The 21,656-nt window shown below is 37.2% G+C and overlaps 1 protein-coding gene across 4 annotated transcripts; it reads left to right on the plus strand.

The window, feature by feature from the left end:
- The first annotated feature begins 673 nt into the window (after positions 1-673).
- LOC113057422 (canalicular multispecific organic anion transporter 1-like) lies at positions 674-21,252 on the plus strand. 4 transcript variants are annotated; one of them, XM_026224827.1, is made up of 35 exons: positions 674-761; positions 869-985; positions 1,077-1,139; positions 1,238-1,323; positions 2,320-2,490; positions 2,761-2,904; positions 2,983-3,123; positions 3,912-4,034; positions 4,129-4,184; positions 4,368-4,590; positions 5,470-5,645; positions 5,783-5,960; positions 6,036-6,290; positions 6,402-6,467; positions 8,103-8,240; positions 8,453-8,599; positions 8,739-8,823; positions 9,083-9,149; positions 9,281-9,407; positions 9,523-9,699; positions 10,796-10,963; positions 11,241-11,424; positions 14,176-14,317; positions 14,531-14,630; positions 14,719-14,938; positions 15,244-15,398; positions 17,028-17,183; positions 17,338-17,537; positions 17,616-17,742; positions 17,833-17,934; positions 18,269-18,412; positions 18,501-18,659; positions 19,942-20,108; positions 20,334-20,528; positions 20,939-21,252. In XM_026224827.1, the coding sequence occupies exons 4-35, from the start codon at positions 1,282-1,284 to the stop codon at positions 21,090-21,092; spliced, it is 4,689 nt and encodes a 1,562-aa protein (XP_026080612.1). In that variant the 5' UTR covers positions 674-761; positions 869-985; positions 1,077-1,139; positions 1,238-1,281; the 3' UTR covers positions 21,093-21,252. The 4 variants fall into 4 exon arrangements, with proteins under 4 accessions (XP_026080612.1, XP_026080611.1, XP_026080613.1 ...); XM_026224826.1 differs by having other exon boundaries at positions 1,077-1,323; XM_026224828.1 differs by lacking the exons at positions 674-761; positions 869-985 and having other exon boundaries at positions 1,032-1,139.
- Positions 21,253-21,656: the final 404 nt, after the last annotated feature.

A 21,656-nucleotide genomic window follows, 5' to 3' on the forward strand; every position in this document is an offset into this window, starting at 1 on the left:
ACACACACACACACACACACACACAGGGTGTGTTTCTGTGAAGGGGGTGGGGTAGGGAGGTTTTCTCTATTACTATGATAATTACAACATAGTTCAATTATTGGCAATGCATAATAACATGGTGGATGAATTAGATCACCATTCAAATTCTTTAGTGTTTACTCAGCAGAAAAATAGCCCTAATATTACCAATATAGCTAATTTGACAGATTGTTTAAAATTAGGTGGAAAAAACATTATCTTGCTAATTCTGTGAGGTCATTTTCATTAGAGAGAACTTCATAAGCAAATATTCTGTGTAATTGTCATTTGTCTGTCATGCTGATGTGTCCTTAAAACTTAAGTGAGTCAATGCACTGTATCTTATCATCTGACGTCTAATGTAATGACTTACTGTACACATTATCAGTGGCCAGAAGATCATAATGTGAAAAATACCTCTCTCATCTTGAGGCATTTGGAAGTAGTTTTTATATTTTTGTTATATTCTTACCCTTGGTTGGTATTAATCTCTTCTCATAAGAACATAGAATGTTTCAAATAAATGTTATATTTGTATAATATAATTGATATTAATCTAATCTAATCTATAAAGCAAGAATTTATGGACAGTTATTCCTCTCGCCCTCTCTCTCTCTCTGTGTGTGTGTGTGTGTGCTTGCTTTACCAATTACTAGGACTCATGTTGTTAACTTGTTGCGATGGTTGTTGAATCCTGAACAGTTATATATGGATATACTGTAGATATGAAATACCTTGAGGTAAGACAGATATAGTCAGTTCTTAAAGAATGACGAGCACAATACACATTTCACCCAAACATAACGCTAACCGCAGGCAGCTCTCCTTTGTTTATCTTTCTTTAAAGCTGTAATGTGAAAGACAGGAAATGGAGGAAACCCTCGCCCCTAACCCCACAGAAGCTCTCTCCCGCTGTGTCCCTCCTCACATGTACAAGCCCATGGTGAATCTGGACTTTAGACGGGTGAGTAAGGAAAACTGAACCGCAATCTCTGGGCTCTTTCTTTTTTGAAGAAGTGGGGAAAGGTTCAACTCATTTTTCTGCATGTATTCAGACAGGACGCTCTGAGAGAACATCGCCACTTACAGGATTATGTAACAGAAGACCAAAGTTAAGGGTAATTAGAAACATATGGATCAAGGTTTATGTGACTTATAACTTTACAGCTTGGAGGATCAGTATAAGTTTATAGCTGGTGTCCGTGTCCTGTGAAAGATCATCTTCTGTGTGTGCTGCTGGTCAGTGGTGATGGAAGAAACATGTCTGCTGCATTAGAGGATTACTGCGGCTCCGTCTTCTGGGTAAGTTCTGTCATTAATCAGACATTCTCTGTGTTTTATGGAGTTTCTAATTTTAATATTTCTAAGTTCTGAATGATAATACAGTGTGATTTCACTATTTACCACAGTACAACATACTAAAGGGATTCATATTCACAAAAAATAAATAAATGATGTTCCTGGGACAAGTAAAGATATGGCCATGCTTCATATTCAAAAGGGTTTAGAGGTTACATTTTTTCAGTTCAGAATCATTTTGTAAGAGAAATTGCTAATGCCCATTACAATCGGTTTTCAAAATAGGGATGTGTTGTAAAATATTTTAAGAAATTGTATGTAAATAGATTACGGCTTATGTGAAATAATTTTAGATGAATAGTGTTTTAATGAATGTGGTTTTATTAAACAATATATTTATATTTAAGAAGTGAATTTGATTACTGGAAGTGGATTAAGCTTAGAAATATAGCTGTAAAAAAAAAAAAAACAACAAAAAAAAACTAACGTAAACCATGATTTAAATAATACATCTCCTAAAAGATATTCTGTGTGAGTCCAACAAATGTCTAGGATTAGTTTTTTTTAAAGAAAGAAAGAAAGAAAGAAAGAAAGAAAGGGTTTTATAACAGTATTACAGATGCAGTTTAGCAAGTTTCTTTAATATTATACTTTATGATGAACAGACAAAGGTCAGATGTGAGTGACACCCAAACATGGGAAGATATCACAAATGACAAAAACACAAAGATGTAAACATCATTAAAACGAGATGCCCACTGGAATGAAAGGTCCTGCACCTAAACTTAAAATAAAACTTCTGAAGAAAAAATCAAGTCTAAGTTGACGGCATTGTATTTTGGTGCAGTAGTAATGAAATGGATCATTGTTTAGCAGGTGTAACGACTGTAATCTGTGTAATCATTGACAGAGTCAGCAAAATCACGCTGACACGCTGAGTCACAGTGAGACTGCAGATGAACTCACTCGTGTGTGTGTGTGTGTGTGTGTGTGTGTCAGAATGCCTCGTACCTGCAGCGTCCGGACCCGGATCTGCCGATCTGTGTGGAGCGAACCGTGCTGGTGTGGCTTCCTCTAGCTTTCCTGTGGCTCTGTGCTCCGTGGCACTTCACCACTCTCTGTAAGAAACCAGCCGAAGCAGCGCTCTCTAAACTCTACATCTGCAAACAGGTGAAGCTAACCATTCAACAACAGCCATTTTAAAAGATTTCATTGGAGATAGTCAACTGAATAACAAGTTCTGAAGCCATGCATGAAACACGTAACACAGCATTTCATAAAATGTTTGAATCAGAAACAGTCCAATCTCATCACTTGTAGTGTGGGCTCTCTCATGGTTTCTGTGCACTTCAGGAGACTGCTCTCAGTTCTGTGTGTTGCAGTAAGCTGTTTCACTCAGATATTTGCCACATTTGATTGTATCTCTGGTGTCTTGTAAAGGTTGTGTCTGGCCTGCTGCTCCTGACAGCGATCGCGGAGCTAGCTCTCACTCTCGGAGAGGATCATGGGCCGTCGACTGATTCCTCCGCTCAGAAACATCCAGCGGTGCTCTACACCAATCCGGCTCTGTTCGCCGTCTCATGGGTAACACTCATTAACACTCATTTAATAAAGCGTGTAATGTGCATGGGGTTAAGATCAGGTGCTGATGTGTGTGTGTAGATGGTGGTGATGCTGTGTCAGGAGTGTGTGCGCCGCAGACCCAGATCTGTGGACTCGGGGAGTCTGTTCGTGTTCTGGCTGCTTCAGGTGTTGTGTGCCGTCTTCCAGCTCCAGACCTTACTGAGAGACGCTCTGAACCAGGTACTCACCGCTGCACATTACTGCTTGCACATGATCCATCTGATTATACTTAGTGAACTTGCTGCACACAATCTACTCCAAGCCTTCTTCATCTGATTGATATAGTTTAGAGTTTTTTTTTTTATCAAATCCGATCCAATCACTTTTAGTGTAATTGTTCAAGTGTCTTCCTTGAGCTCATGCATCACATCACTGGAGATATTGAGCACAGACTCATATTCAGATGGTTTTATGTCAGTATCTGCTCTATTGTATAAAGATCTCATTGATTTATATTACAAGCAGCAAATTTCATCATTTAACTATCAGCACTTCACTGATATATGTGCTCCGCTTGAGTCATTGAATAAAATTGGACTGTATTTTTTATCCATATTCTCACTAGATCAGATTATACGATCCATTAAAGCCTGATGCATCATATAAATGATATGCAACAGAAAACACTTATGAAAGCTTTTAAGAAAAGAAAAAGAAATCACCACAAGACAGCTGACAACAACCTCCTTTTTCTGCATACATAAAGTAAATGAACAATCTGGTTCACTGTTCATATCTTTGTTAAATGTAGATTACAATATTTTTGTTCTGTGTGGACTATAAGCTTTAAAGTAGTGTAAACATTAACATTATGAACTTCTAATGTAGTATAAACAGACAATGAACAAATGTATATTTATAAATTAATATTGTCAAATGATTGTTGATGTGCTTATAATGCATGAAGTGATGTCAGTGTATTGAGTGTTATTGCTGAAACAGTCATATATATGACATGATCTTGTTAGGAAGAGGTCTCTGATCTCCCGCGGTTCTGTCTGTTCTGCATCAGCTACGCACTGCAGCTGATCGCTCTGGTGTTATCAGCCATCGCTGATGTTTCACCTGAAGTTAAAAGAATCTCAAAGACGGTACGGAAAGCGCATGAGAAATCTTACATGTAATATCACTTAAGCATTCAGTGAATGTATATTTCTCAAATTTACTGTCTCTAATTCGTTGCAGAATCCTGAAGCCAAAGCAACGTTTCTCAGCAGAATCACCTTCAACTGGTTCAACAGGTGGATGTGACTTCACTTTAGTGCCTCATTTCTGTCGCCTGTCTTTTCTTCTTTTCTGTTTACTGATTAGACCATGTGCTGATGACCTTCTGCATGTCACCTCTGTGTTGTGTTGTGTATGTCCAGTACTATAAAGTCCTGGTCTCTCATAATCATTATACTCCTGTGAATGGTGTTCCTCAGCATGGTAATCAAAGGCTTTAAGAGGCCTCTGGTTCAGGAGGACATGTGGGATCTGAACGAGAAGGACTGCACTCAGACCATCTGTCAGGAGTTTGAGGACGTTATGGCGAAAGAGCTGAAGAAAGCCCACAGCAGCCTGCAGAAGAAACGAAATAAACCGAAGACTAAAACTGATGACCAGAGCGGCTTGGCCAAGGGAGTCAGTCAGGATGTTCTAGTTATGGTAAAACAATCATCTTCCATAGTTTCTATAGTAGATAGGAAGAGTATAGTGTAGAAGCACCTGTCTGACAGTATGGTGAACTTTTACTACATGCTGAAAATAACTAAACATTTTCTGGATTAACTGGAAAAATACTATTTTTCTAAACACGCCTATTTTTTTTTTACAGTTAAATGTATTTTGGCCTTTTTTTCACATTATGGTTATGATTCGGTTCAAATCTAACATTTCATTTCATACTATTCAAAATGATTTATTTTCACAAAGACAAAACATGCTTACAGAGTAAGATTATTTATTATAAACATATACTGAAAAAGTGTGTTAGATTCGCATGGCTTAATCCTGTACATTAAACATTTAAATAACACAAACATACTTTTTCACATGAATTCAACATCATCGAATTTGGAAATAAAACCGTCTTTCTCCAAGTGATTAATATGATTCCCTGACAGGGTTTAATTCATTCGATTTTCTGTAGACATAAGGCAAAATATTATTAAGTGCATGTCAGTTTAATATTTTGCCCTTTTACAAATTGTTTTGACCTTAAAAAAATGATTAGCTATAATAATAACATTTTCACTTCAAACATTTTGTTAGTCAATGTTTAATTTAATTGAACTTCAAATGCATAATATTTGTTGCACAGTAAATTTAAATCTTTGTGTTATTTGATATCTTAGAAACTTAACGCTTAAGTAGTGTTCATTTCTTTAAGACAAACTAAACAAAACCAATTTAAAACCGTATAATCTTCAACATAAAATTTCCCTTTGAATTTCCCTTTTTGTGTAATATGCAAATGTAATCGTTTTTGTAATCTAAGGACCAAACGCTGTCTGATGCGCTCACAATATTTTAATATCTCATTAGGAAGAGATGGGAAAGAAGAAAGAAAAGAAGCAGAAGAAAAAGGATTCTGAATCCAACTATCCTAATTCCTGGCTGGTTCCCACCATCGCTAAAACCTTCAAGCGTGTGCTTTTAGAGTCGGCCCTCTACAAACTCATACAAGATCTTCTGTCATTCGCAAGCCCACAGCTTCTCAAGTAAGGGCCCTTCTGCGCTCATTCCATTTCCAAATTTCTTCTTCAGGTGTATGGTCTGACAGAAGAGCTCAGTGATTACTCTGTTAGCTGTAGAAACTGCTGGACTGCTTACCAATGTGAGATGTGGTTTGTCCCAGGTTAATGATCTCCTTCACTCAGGACACATCGAGTTACGCATGGACCGGTTACTTGTATGCCGTGCTGCTTTTGGTGGTGGCTTTTTTACAGTCGGTTTTTCTACAACAGTATTTCCAGCGATGTTTTATCTTGGGAATGAAAGTACGCACAGCTCTCATGGCTGCCGTTTATAAGAAGGTACATCCGCTGTAATGTTAACATTTATTAGTATATAAGCCATAGCCAGTGGATGACGATCACCGTTCCTCTCAGGCATTAGTGGTGTCTAACGACTCTAGGAAAGAGTCGACCGCTGGAGAGATAGTCAACCTGATGTCAGCGGACGCCCAGAGATTTAACGACGTCACCAACTTCATCCATCTGCTGTGGTCGTGTCCGCTGCAGATCGTCCTGGCCATCGCCTTCCTGTGGATCGAGCTGGGTCCGTCGGTGCTGGCCGGTCTGCTGGTCATGGTGCTGATGGTGCCCATCAACGGCTGGCTGGCCACCAAATCCAGGGGCTTCCAGGTGATGGGGTTTGCTTCGTAAAGCATTTCTCTTCTAAAAGTGTTATCTGGTTACAAAAGAAATATGTAACACTGCATCAGTATCCACTAAGGGCAACGTGTTTCTTTTCAGGTGGAAAACATGAAATATAAAGACACGCGCATGAAAATTGTGAATGACATATTGAATGGAATAAAAGTAAGTGGTTTCTTGCACATTTTTATACACATTTGTACCTAATTTTACCCTCAAGGGTGCATTTAAATACCTTCATGGGCATTTGTTAGCAGAGCTGGGTAGTACATGTGATCAAAAAAAAGTACTTGTAAATAGATAAAAAAAAAATTAAATACTCACAATCTTTAATACTCTTGCCTTTCAAACACATTAAAATGCACAAATGGTCACATGACATGCAGGTAAACAAATAAAAGATTAAATTTTTGATAGTAAGTGTTTTATTTTGATTGATTTCAAAAGTATTTATTTTAATATAAAATTGGGTAACACTTTAGAATAAGGTTCCATTAGTTAATGTTAGTTAATGTATTAATTAACATGAACAAACAATGAATAATACATTTATTACTGTATTTATTCATATTCGTTAATGTTAGTTAATGAAAATACCGTTATTCATTGTTAGTTCATGGTAATTCACAGTGCATTAACTAATGTTAACAAGCACAACTTTTGATTTAAATAATGCATTAGTAAATGTTGAAATTAACATGAACTAAGACTTTTAAATGCTGTAGAAGGATTGTTCTTGCTTAGTTCATGTTAACGAAAGTAGTTAACTAACATTAACTAATGGAACCTTATTCTAAAGTGTTACCTAAAATTGTTATGATTTAATGAATTAATAGATTTTCGTTAAACTCACAAACCCCTTGCAGTTCCTTTACAAACCCAGTTTGGGAAACCTTGATGTAATGTTATGTTAACGCACTTCATCATGTTGAAAACAACAACTTGAATATATTTTCTAAATATTTGCATTTTTATATCAGTATGGTACAAGATTATCCTATTTAAATCATTGTGAGAAATGAGTTAGGTCAAAAGTAATCTAAAAGTAATCAAAATATAGTCCAGTTATATAACCTAAAAATGTGTAATGTAATGGATTGCGTTACTGATTACAATTTTCGTCATGTATTTTGGAATCAGTAACAGATTACAATTTTGTTAGTAATCTACCCAGCTCTGCATATTAGTAGGGTTCAATGAGGTTAAAGGCGCCTTTGAAATTATTTTCATCTAAACCACTAGATTGCACAAAAATCTGGCATAGCACTTTCCAAAACATACGCTTTTCAAGATGCATGTGTATATCTGTCTGATCCTTGACGCGATCACAGCCAGCAGCGCAGAATTGATTCTGTGCTTAATTCATCAAATTTTTTCAATGTTTTTTTTTTTTTAAATGTTGCAGCTTTAAGTAGCAAATTTGAATCACTAACATTAATGCATATATTTTGAGACAAACGTCTTTATGATTTTCAGTTTTGTCTAAGATAATTAAAGCAACAGTTTTTAAATAACTAAAGTTTATGTAAAAGTATGGCATTTGGGGTAAAAAGCGTCCCTGCTGTTGGGGCTAAAGGCACAGTAATTAGCATAATTATTAATACATGTTTGATTTTCTTTTGCATTTGTTGACATGACATGGTTAGGTTCAGATAGTAAATATAATTTATTACGTACAGCTTTTGTTTTCTGGACAATGTATCATATTTAATTTTTTTCTCAGTCCAGTCAAATGGGAGTAGGAAATCTTGGTTTGTTGGTCTCTGCACATTTTTCTCTCTTCCATCTCTCGTGTGGCAGGTTCTGAAGTATTACGCCTGGGAGTCATCTTTTGAGACTCAGGTTCAGGAAATTCGAGAGAAGGAGCTGAAGGTGATGAGGAAGTTTGCCTACCTCTCCTCGGTCTCCACCTTCATATTTTCATGCGCTCCAGCTATTGTGAGTATAACAATGTTTTTATGTATGAAAGTCTAAAACCCATTTCATGCATCTCATTTCATATTCTTCACTAAAACTAAAGTGTGTTGAATGCTTGGAAAATATTTATCTCCAATGCACATTTCAATAACATGTTTATTCTGGAGTCATTTTATTGACTACTACACTGTCGATCTGGCCACAGATCTCATCTCATGTCTTATTGTCTTCAGGTGTCTCTGGCCACCTTCGCTGTGTTTGTGTCTGTGAGTCCTGATAACATCCTGGACGCAGGGAAAGCTTTCACCTCCATCTCACTCTTTAACATACTGCGCTTCCCCCTCGCCATGCTTCCACAGCTGATTTCCATCATGGTTCAGGTATGATGGAATAGAAATACTTTGTTTCATATTTATATAGTTGTTTATATGGAAGCTTTTCATTGCTACCTTTCAATCAGTCATATTAAAAACTATTACTGAAGTTGTTAGAAATGAGTACTCTCTGTATTTTATTTAGACCACCGTGTCTAAGAAAAGACTTGAGAAATTTCTGAGTGGCGATGATCTGGACACGATGGCGGTAACGCGTGATGACAGACACAGTAAGAACTCATTATGTAATTTCCTAAGAGACTTCAGATAAACTTGAGAACAAGCTTCTATGAGATTTGTGGACGAGACGATTTCAAATAGTTTTAGAAAAGCGAAATTCTTCTGGTCTATTACTGCTTGATGAACTCATCAATGTTTGTCGTTTTTGAAAAGTTCCTAGTCATTTAACATAAAGTAAAGAACGTGCTTCCAGTCCACTTCTGAAATCTGAGAGAGTGGTCAGTGTGTTCTCATTATCTGCTGAATCAGGTGTCGCTGTGAGCATGACCGATGGCACATACTCCTGGGAAAAAGACGCAGAACCAGTTCTGAAAAAGTGAGATTTGTTTCACTACAGCATTACACTTTCATATTTTTACACAAGAGATGCAACTAAAACTATCATTCCATATCACTGCTGTCGTTATCTGTGTGTTTGCATGAGTGTGTGTGCTCTATATTGTTCAGCGTCTCTCTGGACATTAAACCGGGTCGTCTGGTGGCAGTGGTCGGGGCTGTAGGGTCCGGAAAGACGTCGCTGATATCCGCTCTCCTGGGAGAACTGCACAGCCTCAAGGGTCGCATTAACATCAAAGTAATCAAACAGATCTCTTTATTAAAAGAGTGTTTGCCTAGTTTCAGATTCAGTCTTCTATGAGCAGATAATGTCACTTTAGACGGTTAGTCACATGTCTGTTGCTCTCTCTCAGGGGTCTGTGGCGTATGTGCCGCAGCAGGCCTGGATTCAGAACGCTACTCTGAAGGACAACATCTTGTTCGGCTCTGGTCTGGATGAGAAGCGTTACCTGTCTGTGGTGGATGCGTGTGCGCTCGGGCCAGACCTGGATCTTCTGCCCGGAAGAGATCAAACTGAGATCGGAGAGAAGGTGAAGTGTGTGCTAGGGGCGATATACCATTGCTGTGCTAGGTGATCACGAAATCGCATCTTTTGCATGTGTTTTGAAGCATTGCAGTTTAAAAGCAAGTGATTTTAACCCGCTGAAATGCAACCAGCAGCAAAAGGGAACTCATTTGGCTATATGTGCAAGAAAACATGTGTAACAGTATACTGGATCTGGGCAGCTCTTAAAGTGACAGCAGTCTCCTTCTTAAAGTGACAGTATATATCTACTGTCAGTCATGTTAATCAAACAACAAAAGTGAGAAATTCTGTCACTGCCCTCGACCAAACCACTTTTGTAACTTTAATAAGAAATATTTAATTTACACAGGGAACAATATGCAATTTTTATACATGTAATTCTTTGTATGTAGCATGTATTTATTTGTTCTACTGTAGTTTTTCCCCCTCTATTGCTTGTAGTTGCTTTACTTTCCTTACATAATCGCTGACTTTTTACTTGTATTCAGTGAGTCTTTATTCTTCTTATTATTTAAGCTAGTAAAATGTATTGTGATATTGACATGGAGGTGATCACCCTTTTTAAGATGATTTGTCTCTATAGATTATAGGTTTACAGAGTTTGTAACAGTTTGTCCTTGAATCCTTGAATACATGTAAGAAAACCGGAGAACATAAGGTCACAGTTTACATATTAAGTGGCAGATCCAGATATGGGAGATATGGGAGCATATCTTAAAAGGAGCATAGGAATAAAAAACAGAAAAGAAAAAGTAGAGGACTAAATCACATTATAGGTTAAGAACCACTGCACAATTAGGTTCAGAATCTCATATCCTTCTAAACATTAAGCACTTTTAAAATCCTCTTTTAAAATTTTCTAAAGTTTTATGATTTTGATTATATTCATAAAATATACTAAAACATCACGTATTTATTTACCATTAAAGAAACAAATTGTCATCGACGAGCATGTGTCTTATCTAACTCACCATGTTTCAGATCAGAGTTTGGGTTCAATTATTAGATTAGAAATTGTTCAGGAGTATGTAGTGCCTGCAAGAGCAGGGTTGGGAAACACTGCTCATTGATTCTTTCATTTTTCACATGCTGTACCACAGGGCATCAATCTGAGCGGGGGACAGAAACAGCGGGTGAGTCTGGCCAGGGCGGTCTACAGCTCCGCAGACGTGTACCTTCTGGATGACCCACTGTCTGCTGTAGACTCACATGTGGGGAAACATCTGTTTGAGAGGGTGATCGGACCCAAAGGACTGCTCAAAGACAAGGTAGGAGAATAAAGGCATCACTCTTTCTACACTAAAACGCTTAAAATTGTTACCAATGTTAGGCTCAACTCACTTTTCCACATTTTATTTTCGATGGTACCAGAATTTCTTCAGGCTTGCTTCTCAGGTTGATCTCAAATGGAAAATAATCTCTAAAGAAAATCCAATGCTCTGTTGCTAAGCAAAGAGTATTTTCTGCTTCTGCTTTCTATTCTTTAATCGTTTAACACCGACTCCAATGCATAGCTCTGTTTTGTCCCCTTCTCTTTCTCTGTAGACTCGTGTCCTGGTGACTCATGGGATCAGCTTCCTGCCGTATGTAGATGAGATCGTTGTACTGGTAAATGGGGTGGTGTCCGAGGTAGGATCATACGACGGTCTTCGAGCCAGTAAAGGAGCTTTCTCTGAATTCCTGGAAACGTACGGAAAAGAAGAAAGCAACAACGCTGATGCCAGAAAAGGTTTTTCTCCCATCCAACACTTGCACTTTCTTCTGAGTTTCAAAACATTATTGTAAATTTAAACACATTCTGAAAGCTTTATTAAGATGCTTACGATGTGTACAGGCTTCAGCTGTTAAAGTGTTGGCTTCTTCCTTTTTCTCGTGGCTGCTTTATTTCTTGGTGCATGTCGCTTTTTTCACACTGTTCTGGTTGTGAATGCCCAAAACCGTCAACAGACAACCAGAACACAACAGAAAATGCACACTCTCAAAAGTTCCTTCATGGCTTGACTTTTGTTCTGATATGCGGTGTGTGTCTTTCCAAATCTTGTCCAGCCAATTTAACTTAAAGGCTGCAATTCAGTCCGCTACTAAATAGTAGGGATGTAGCGATTAATCGTGGATGTAGCGATTAATCGGTTTAGATGCTAAACAAATCACGGTTGAATTTAGGGGTAGGAGTTTACATGCATGTATGTGTTTTTGTTGTTTTTGTTTGAGGCGAACTTTAGTATAAACATTTATAACTAAATGTTTGAGGGGAACTAACTGTCTTTAGAAAAGTTTAGATGGTATTTTTCCATTTAATCTAGCCTCTGTCTAATTAAAGTTCATAAGTGCAGCGCTGCTTTGTTTACAGCGGTAACCAAGGAAACGCTTTAAGCTCCACCTGCTGGCAGAGAGTGGATCTGCGTCTCGTTCAGATCCACTGCTGTTTCTGTTTCATGCTGATATTTTTATGATTAGTTTCATAAAACTGAAGTCAAACTATTCTGTTTTTGCTTCAAAATGTAGAAATTATACAATCTAATTTAGATTAAAAACTGCCCAAGTTGCATGTATGCAGCATCTTTGTTTGGATCATGATTAAAATGCAGTGGTTGCCTCTAATTTTAAATGGATAGAGCACAGACAAAGACTTATTTTCTTTATATGAAGAGATTTCTTTTATTTGTGCTACTTTTTTATTTAGAGCTAACATTTCAATTTTACCTTTTTTTATTTACATTTACATTATATTTCAATTTTGTTGTTTATCAAACACATTTATCTAAAGTGACTTACAAAATGAGGACGATAGAAGCAATCAAAACCCACAAAATAGCAATAATATGTGCTATATTACTATATTATTATAGTGTTATATTTAACAAAGAAACATGCAGCATTTTGTCCAAACAATAATAAAAATTACACATTTAATTCAGAATTTATCATAAATCTAATTTTGTAAAAAGAAAAAAGAAAAAGTGAATCTAATCGAATCGTGAGTTGAGTGAAAATAGAGAAAATAATTGTTCAATAATATTATAAAAAATAAATAATAGTGGACCCACTTTATATTAAGTGGCCTTAACTACTTTGTACTTACATGTTAATTAATAATTTAGTACAATGTACTTATTGTGTACATACGTTTTTACATGTTTTTTACATGTACTTTTTACATGTTTTACATGTACTTATATTAAAAAAACTACATGTGATTACATCTGTATTTAATTTCTGTAATTACATTTATAATTACACTGTTGACCCATACTTTACACCTTAACCCACCCACAATATGAACACAATAAATTCATTGTACTTTTGTTTTTATGTAAGTACATAGTAGTTAAGGCCACCTAATATAAAGTGGGACCATAATAGTTTATGTTTAAAGAAACAGCTCTTAAATTCACACAAATGCATTCACAGTAAGCTTTTGTGAATATGAAGGTCAACATTTTATCGTAGTTCATCTGTTCTTTTTAGTATTGATCAAAAAAGCATTCAGCACTATGAAAATTCACTGCAACAGTAGACCATTCAGGCACCTTTGGCATACTCTTTTCAATATACCATGACCCATGATCTCTAAAACATTACATAGTAATAACAGTGTTGGGGAAAGTTAATGCATTACAATATTGTGTTACGCCCTAAAAACGTAACTAGTTACATTACAAAGTTACTTTTTTATGGAAAGTAATGAATTATGTTACTTTAACGTTACTTTCACATTACTTTTTAAATATGAGCAGGGCTTAATTGTTTTTAATATAAGAAGTTATATTTATAGCAAATGTAAAAGCCCTTTTACATCAAAAATACACGTCTGTACAGTAAAACACAGAGAAGGAGATTCAACACTTTTCAGTAAAAAAAAAAAAATATGAAGCACAATTGTTAGTTTATCTAAAGTCATTTTTGCTTATTAGTATGGTTGAACTGTATCATCAAAGGTCAGCAGCAAAGACATTATATAAGAAAATGGAATTAGATTCGTTTGTGTTATTTAACATAATTATTGCAGGTTTGCATCAAATTCTGAGTTTGCATTTCACTGTTTTAATTAATTTTGATGAATACTAAGTATGTTTTTTTGCGAGTGGGATGAAATAAATGCACATTCACATTTAGTCTAGAACTACATCATGTTCACACAGTGCACACAACGCCTCTGTACTTCTGATACGGGGACAGGAGACTTGTCAGTCAATAAATGGAAAAACAAAGTAACTGGCATTACTTTTTTGAAAAAGTAACTCAGATATTTTCTTGTAAATTAAAAAGTAATGTGTTACTTTACTAGTTACTTAAAAATGTAATCTGATTACATAACTCACGTTACTTGTAATGCATGACCCCAAACCCTGCTAATAAATAGGCCTATATTTGAAATGTACTGTTTTGAAGTATTGTATTTTTGCATTTCTGCTAATATCAAAATGTGAACTCTACGTTCATGAATTAACTTAACATGTTGTTCTCACTGTCCAACAAGCATCAGCTCAGGAGTCAGACTACGAGCAGATTGACACACTGCCGGAGGGTTTGGAGCCAAAGGCTGATGACTCTCCTCAGGACATTGTCTCAAGTACACTAAAGAGAGAAAACAGCCTGCGCCACAGCAAACGAAATGGAAGGTAAAAACGACACAACAGAGACTCATTTTCAACATATCAGAAGAACATTTCTCTGATAAAACTGAATATTGCCCTAACAGAGCAAGTATTCTCATGATCTTCTCATACCGAAATGCACGTTCTGAATGAAAATCACTTTAAGTGACCTGATTGCGGCCAGGAGTGCATTTTTGTAATCACCAAGACTGTTTCATTTCTACTTCTTGTCCTTAGTGTGAGAGTGAGGAAAAACAGCTCTGTTCAATCCAAAAAAGACTCTGGTGATAGGAAGGGACAGCGACTGATTGAGAAAGAGGCGATGGAGACAGGAAGGGTATGTAGTAGTAACTAAATACAGCTCTGATATTCTTTGTTTTGTGATCACTAATTTTGTGCAAATGATTTTTTGCTCCATAAACCAGGTGAAATTCTCAGTGTATCTTCAGTATCTGAGGTCTATGGGCTGGTGTTTCGTCACCTGGAGTTTCGTGTTCTACTTCATCCAGAATGTGGCCATCATTGGTCAAAACCTGTGGCTCAGTGACTGGACTGAGGATTCTGTCAAATATTTCAACACAACCTACCCAACTCACATTAGAGACATGAGAATAGGTGTCTTCGGAGCCCTGGGATTGGCACAAGGTATGAGCAGAGAGAGGTTTAAGAAAAACTTTCACAAAAAGAATGAAATCAAGGACAACGGCTATTTACAGAACACAATATTTACAGAAGCAGTCAATAAGTTTTATATGAATTTCTTATGATCCTGAACAAGATGAGTAATTTGTTACGAGTTTTATAAAATGTTTTAAGTTATAATTTGCTTACGATAAGCTGAATAAAAAAATAAATAAAGCCTGCAGCCTTCTGTTTCACAGGGAATTTCCGCAGACACAGCACGTGGATGATCCTTTGTCACTAAGTAATTGTACATCTTTCCCCGTCAGGTTTTCTGGTGTTTTTTGGCACTATACTCCTAGCTGATGGATCCATTTCTGCATCCAGGACTCTACACACAAATCTGCTGTCTAATATTCTGAAAGTACCCATGGTGTTCTTTGATACCACACCTTCAGGACGAATAGTCAATCGATTTGCCAAGGTGAGCCTAATTTAACTTGATTTTAAGCAAGACAGTTGCTCTAAAGCCAAAACAGATCTACTAATTGTAGTTGTAAATTTGTAGCCTCTGATTAGTAAAGGTGCATCTTAATAAATTAAAATGTCATTGAAAAGTTAATTTATTTCAGTAATTCAACTCAAATTGTGAAACTAAATTCAATGTACAAAGACTGAAGTAGTTTAAGTCTTTGGTTCCTTTAATTGTGATGATTTGGCTCACATTTAACGAAAACCAACCAATTCCCAACACGATTCTCCAAATCTCAACAAATTAGAACATGGTGACATGCTAATCAGCTAATCACCTCAAAACAACTGCAAAGGTTTCCTGATCCTTCAAAATGGTCTCAGTTTGGTTCACTAGGCTACACAATCACGGGGAAGACTGCTGATTTGACAGTTGTCCAGAAGACAATCATTGACACCCTTCACAAGGAGAGTAAGACACAAACATTCATTGCCAAAGAAGCTGGCTGTTCACAGAGTGCTGTATCAAAGCATTTTAACAGAAAGTTGGGTGGAAGGAAAAAGTGTGGAAGAAAAAGATGCACAACCAACCGAGAGAACCGCAGCCTTATGAGGATTGTCAAACAAAATCAGTTCAAGAATTTGAGTGAACTTCACAAGGAATGGACGGAGGCTGGGGTCAAGGCATCAAGAGCACCACACACAGACGTGTCAAGAGATTTACTGAACCACAAACAACGTCAGAGGTGTCTTACCTGGGCTAAGAAGAAGAAAAACTGGACTGTTGCTCAGTGGTCCAAAGTCCTATTTTCAGATGAGAGCAAGTTTTGTATTTCATTTGGAAACCAAGGTCCTAGAGTCTGGAGGAAGGGTGGAGGTGGAGAAGCTCATAGCTAAGTTGATTGAAGTCCAGTGTTAAGTTTCCACAGTATGTGATGATTTGGGGTTCAATGTCATCTGCTGGTGTTGGTCCATTGTGTTTTTTGAAAACCAAAGTCACTGCACCCGTTTACCAAGGAATTTTGGAGCACTTTATGCTTCCTTCTGCTGACCAGCTTTTTGAAAATGCTGATTTAATTTTCCAGTAGGATTTGGATGAGCTGAAGACCACTGTCAAAGAAACCTGGGCTTCCAGACCACCTCAGCAGTGCCACAAACTGATCACCTCCCTGCTATGCCGAACTGAGGCAGTAATTAAAGCAAAATGAGCCCCTACCAAGTATTGAGTACATGTACAGTAAATTAACTTACTTTCCAGAAGGCCAACAATTCACAAAAAATGTGTTTTTTTTTGTGTGGTTTTTTTGGTCTTATGAAGTATTGTAATTTATTTTCAATAGTGAATTGGTGGATTTTTGTCAAATGTGAGCCAAAATCATCACAATTAAAAAACCAAATACTTAAACTACTTAAGTCTGTGTCCACTGAATTTATTTAATAAACAAGTTTCACAATTTGATTTGAATTACTGAAATAAATGAACTTTTCCACGACCTTCTAATTTATTGAAATGCACTTGTATGTTGTGCAGTATGAATTACGGACCACAATTAAATAAAATTAGATTTTATTTGGACGATTGTTTATATTTGGTTGTTCTTAAACTTACATTTTTTTTCTCCCCAATTTGGCTAATATTTAGGATATATTCACAGTGGATGAGATGATCCCGATGTCCTTCAGATCCTGGATTCTCTGTCTTCTGGGAGTTCTGGGGACCTTGTTCGTAATCTGTCTGGCGACTCCAATCTTCACAGCAGTTGTTGTACCAATGGCTGTTGTCTACTACTTTGTCCAGGTTAAACAGCTACCAATTATGCACTCTGTATAGACAATAGGTTTCTAAATCATATTTCTCTTACAGAATGAGAATCAGCCATTTAAGCAACATAATTTAAATCTATCCTGCTGCTGTCCAGTCATTTTGTATAAACCTTCTTCCTGTGTTTTAGAGGTTTTATGTTGCTACATCCAGGCAACTCAGGCGACTGGACTCTGTATCTCGATCACCCATATACTCACACTTTGGAGAAACCGTATCAGGCCTCTCTGTGATAAGGGCATATGGACACCAGCAACGTTTCCTAAAGCAAAACGAGGACACCATTGATGAGAATCTCAAAAGTGTCTATCCTTGGATTGTTTCTAATAGGTCAGCGTTGGTGCTCTACATTCATCAATACATCTGTTTTTCCATCATAATCACTAAATGTTGCTTGTTGGGTTTCAGGTGGTTGGCCATGCGTTTGGAGTCCCTAGGGAATCTGGTGGTGTTTTTCGCAGCTCTGTTTGCTGTGATCTCTCGTGACTCTTTAAATAGTGGATTGGTTGGACTGTCCATATCATATGCCTTAAACGTACGTTTTTGATTTTGAGGTACTTGTGATAGTCAAATAACCTTAAGTGTGTTCAGTAACACTGTGTGCCACGACTCATGTTCTTATTAGGTGACACAAACTCTGAACTGGCTTGTGAGAATGACATCAGAATTGGAGACCAACATTGTTGCTGTGGAAAGAGTGAGGGAGTATGCAGAGATAAAAAATGAGGTGTGATTTCTGGATTAATCTACTTAAAAACATTTTCTTAATTTGACTTTATTAAAATATTTACTATGAACTCGCCTTAAACTGCAGCAGGCTTGATAGAAACACATTATTAAAGGTTTATCAATCCTGCTGAGTACATATTGCAAACACCTTTTATATGAAAATTTTCCTGTAACTAATTATTGATGGCTTAAATTTTAATACCTCAAGAGTAGCATGAGTAACTTTACAAGAATGATTGTTTGAAATCCAGTGATTTCCCAATGACAAATAGAATTGGAAAAACATTAGTTTATTTAATTCTGTAATTTAAATAGAACATTTATGTCACCAGGCTCCATGGGTCACCAGTAATCGTCCTCCAGATGACTGGCCCACTGCTGGGAATATTAGTTTTGATAACTACAAAGTTCGATACCGGCCTGAACTGGAGCTCATTCTCCATGGAATCACATGTGACATTGCAAGCACTGAGAAGGTGAGGAGACATACCCGATTCTTCATATATATTTTAGAAATATCTAAAAAGCCATTTGAACATTTTTTTTTTTCCTGATTTTACCCAGATTGGCATTGTTGGTCGAACTGGTGCAGGCAAATCCAGTCTGACCAACTGTTTGTTTCGCATTATCGAAGCTAGTGAAGGTCGAATCCTCATCGATGGTATTGACATCTCCACCCTGGGGCTTCATGATCTCAGGAGCAGACTAACCATCATTCCACAGGTGTGTGAAGAACACGACATATGTTCACATTCTGCAAAAGTTGTCAAGTAGCACAGTTTGTTAGCAAGGGTTTGCTGAGAGGTGCATCACTTATACAATTTACCTTTCCTTACTTTACACAGATGAAAGCCTCTGGCAATTATTTGCTTTTTTTTTTTTTAGCCCTAAATGATTTATTGTATTTAAATAACTCTGGGAGAGTTTGAGAATGAGCCTATTTCCCAAAATAGTGGAATGTTTCTTTAAAGGCCTGAGTTGCCCACTATTGCCCTTAGTACATATGAGGTACAAAGATGTCCCTTCAGAGGTACTGTCTGAGTGGCTGTTGTATGCCAAAAGTTTGTTGTTTGTTCCGAGGAGGCAATCTGCTTGAGTGATCGTACTGTGTGGTAGGATAAAGTTGGCAAACACACAATTTAACAATTTGCCCCAGAGAGGTCAGTTTATTGGACACTGCTGGGATTTAGTTTAGTTAAGTTAGTGTGTAAATGTCTCATAAAAAGATCTGCAGTGTTACAAAGCTCAAAGTCGACTCCAGAGGGAGATATTCTCTTCAACAGAAAACACTTTTCAGGAACTGACAAATGGCTTATTCGGACTAGATGAATATTGTGGTATCACAAAGCCACTAATTTAAATAATCTTACTCAACATGATATGGAAAAAAAGAGGGCAAGGCCTGGCTGAGCTGAGCTATAGAAAATGAAGAAGAGTTGCTAAAGTAGCATAGTTTCACCATGTCTCAGTTATGGTTTCTAGAACAAGATCTAAGCAGTTTGCCGAACACAACACTCGTTAACCATCAGAGCAAACAACAATTTCAGAAGGAGGGGCCATCGAAACAGGAACTAAAATTTGTTGAAAATAAACACCTTCTCGATATAATATATGATGAGAAAGGGAGAAGAACGAGTTTGGCAAAAGGTGGATTCGAACTTGGATCGATTGCATCGAGAAGGAATTGTTACACACTTTATAACCAACACTACTAGCGCTTCTGTTAAACTGGTGTCTTTTTTGGGAACAATCATGCATGAAGCCTAATAGTGTACATCCCAAAACCCATATAAAGACTTCAGAAAGGGCATAATAGGACCCCTTTAATGGACTGTATATCTGAGAGGCAGCACCTGATTTTACCAAGTGAGACATGTTCCTGGGACAACATCGTTGTTGACCCTGGAACAACATTGTGATTAACCAGTCAGGACCCCTTTAATGGACTGTATATATGAGAGTGCTCTGCAATGCTGAAAAGGAATAAACAGATGTTTTCTAACAGGACCCAGTCCTCTTCTCTGGAACTCTGCGGATGAACCTGGACCCTTTCGAGACGTCTAGTGACGAGGAGATCTGGAGCGTTCTGGAGCTGGCTCATCTCAAAGATTACGTCAGGGGTTTGCCAGCAGGACTTCAACACGAGGTCTCCGAGGGGGGAGAGAATCTGAGGTTTGTGAGATGTAGAAACCTGAACAAATGCGCTGTGCATCTTGCAGTGCATCAACATTTCACTGATTAACTGTAATATTAATAATTCGCTTTCAGATTGTTCAGATTTTAGAATAATGAGAGTCATCTACAGCTAATGCTTTAATAGTGGATCTAGAATTTAGTGCTAATGTGTTTTTTCCAGATGTGTGTTTGGTATCTGATTTGTTTCTGGTTCTCTGACAGTGTTGGTCAGAGACAGCTGCTGTGTCTCGCCCGGGCCTTGCTCAGGAGATCCCGTATCCTGATCCTGGATGAAGCCACCGCAGCCGTGGATCTGGAGACAGACGATCTCATCCAGAACACCATCCGCAGACAGTTTTCCCACTGCACCGTGCTCACCATCGCACACAGGCTCAACACCATTTTAGACAGTTCACGGTGAGCAGACGTCCTTACAAACAAAGCAGCTTGACAGAGATATGTTGCAGTAATCTTGTATTAAATTTAATACGTTAAATCCACAGTACGCCAGCCAAAAGCAGAGTTGCAAGAAATGAACCCCTCGCCTAGTTAGCATAGACTACTATCATATATTCAGAACTATTCCCAGTGAAAGACACTTCTTCAGCGTTGGCCTACCATTAACATTTTTAGGGAGTTGTATTTAGATCCCTTCAATCTAAAGGACCTAGAAAAGCTTTTTTTATACATATGCATATGTAATAATTAAATTGAATCAGGACTATGCTTATAAAAACTAAACAGAGGACATATTTTCAAACCAGTCACAACAAATTGAAGCCGAGAGCTGGAAGCTGTACTGACGTCTTCTCCTTTTGTTGCTGTAGGGTGATGGTCCTGGACTCTGGCAAGATCGTGGAGTTTGATTCGCCCCGTGTATTGCTTAACAACAAACAGGGACATTTCTATTCAATGGCTAAGGATGCTGGAATCAGAGGAGGGGGAACGAGCACACCTAAAAATATATCTTCTGACTTATGATGTTTTCTCTGTATAATATTTGCTGGAGGACTTTTTATCTTGAAAAATGGAAGTGTTAAGCAGTTATATTATTATTTCTCTATAATCCTGTTCTTTTTCTGTTGATGTGTTGACATGGATTTATATGTTGTGGCAATAAAGTTTATTAAATTTTGCAAAATGTGGATACCATTTTAAATTTCTGATGCACTGAATATTTATGTTGGTGTGAACAGGTGTATATGTTCATCTACACAAAAACAGCACAAAACGGTTCAACAGATTTGTCAGGTGACTATGGTAAAACTCTGGTAAAGCATGAACTAACACACCTTACCATACTTCCCCAGCTCACTGATTACATTTAAACAAGCAGCTGAGAAGAGATCTACTAAATTGTATAATTTGCACACATTTTCAGAATCAAAATTCATGTTCTTGACATGTTGGAATTAAAGCTATTATAAAATGTAACTTAACATTTTGGATTTTTTCTTTTCATCACTCCAAAAATCTGAAAATGCCAGAAATAACTTAAGTTACTTAAAAAGTGTATTTTTGAATTATTTCTTTACACTGGTTTCA

This window comes from Carassius auratus, chromosome 38 (assembly GCF_003368295.1).
Source record: "Carassius auratus strain Wakin chromosome 38, ASM336829v1, whole genome shotgun sequence".
In the NCBI taxonomy this organism is placed as follows: Eukaryota; Metazoa; Chordata; class Actinopteri; order Cypriniformes; family Cyprinidae; genus Carassius; species Carassius auratus.

What these genes read in the sequence shown, in the direction of transcription:
- LOC113057422 (XM_026224826.1), top strand. Translation starts at nt 1,282, where the DNA reads ATGTCTGCTGCATTAGAGGATTACTGCGGCTCCGTCTTCTGG. An exon ending in GCAAGCCCACAGCTTCTCAA is followed by an intron (nt 5,646 to 5,782) that starts GTAAGGGCCCTT and finishes GGTTTGTCCCAG; the next exon opens with GTTAATGATCTCCTTCACTC. An exon ending in GAGGGGGGAGAGAATCTGAG is followed by an intron (nt 20,109 to 20,333) that starts GTTTGTGAGATG and finishes GTTCTCTGACAG; the next exon opens with TGTTGGTCAGAGACAGCTGC.